An 899-nucleotide genomic window follows, 5' to 3' on the forward strand; every position below is an offset into this window, starting at 1 on the left:
AATTTTGTGATCCAGAGAGCAGCCGCCAGCAGCAGCGAGCAGGGGACATTGCAGAGCGCTTTCCAGTTTGTTGTCGCTTTAGAGCGTGTGGATTGGTGGCACAGACGTGGCTCTGAAGTGGTAGCAGGGAGGGAAGTGGAAGAGTCATGCTCGTGCTTTGTTGGCGCTTCGGAGTGGCTCAGGTGATGCTTTCGGTTGAGAATTGTTGGTCACTTGATGGCTGTGGTTACTGCATTGCTAGAGACGAGCTGGTGCCTTGCAACGGGCATTTCCAGTCGTGGAAAGAAGAGAAGAGCCACGTAAATCATCATGCGCTGTGAGCAGGGGGTGCAGATTCTCCTGGTTAAACTAGTCAGGAACTGACCCTTAGACAGACACAACTGTCAGCTTCGGGGCTTATTACTGCAGTGAAGGAAAACTCTAAGCCCCACTTTCCTGACTGGGCCTATAACCCCTGCTGAGGTCACGTCCCCCTGCTGAGGTCACGTCCCCCTGATGAGGTGTTATACTCCCCCATCTGAGGCATCCGCCGGCATTACTGCGCTGCAGCATTTGTACCTTCCGCTCAGAAACTGAACCACATCGTTGGTTTGAGCGTGGAGTCACTAGTGCACCTTTGACAGGCAAACGGGCCCAGGCTCTCAGAGAGAAACTCCTCCGTTGATTGTTCTCAACCCCCTCTTTTTCCCGGTAACGCATCCATGTTCCCCCCTCCCTCCTCTGTACTCCACAGGACGAGACGGGGGCATATCTCATTGACAGAGACCCCACTTATTTTGGCCCCATACTGAACTACCTCCGGCATGGGAAGCTCATCCTGAACAAGGAGCTGGCGGAGGAAGGTAAGAGCAGGGCACGGGAGAGGAGCTGCAGACGCTGCTCGGTGGTGGCACCGAGAG

General features: G+C 54.8%; 1 protein-coding gene across 1 annotated transcript in view; it reads left to right on the forward strand.

The window, feature by feature from the left end:
* Window positions 1-733: 733 nt before the first annotated feature.
* LOC104489470 (BTB/POZ domain-containing protein KCTD2) overlaps window positions 734-899 on the forward strand; it is a gene marked incomplete at its 5' end in the record, with an annotated part of 5,596 nt that continues 5,430 nt past the window's right edge. Inside the window, one exon of the mRNA XM_010131633.1 lies at window positions 734-842. Coding sequence (XP_010129935.1) covers window positions 734-842 — 109 coding nt within the window. The remainder of the gene's footprint in view (window positions 843-899) is intronic.

Source organism: Buceros rhinoceros, unplaced genomic scaffold, assembly GCF_000710305.1.
Source record: "Buceros rhinoceros silvestris isolate BGI_N320 unplaced genomic scaffold, ASM71030v1 scaffold23372, whole genome shotgun sequence".
NCBI classification, from domain to species: Eukaryota; Metazoa; Chordata; class Aves; order Bucerotiformes; family Bucerotidae; genus Buceros; species Buceros rhinoceros.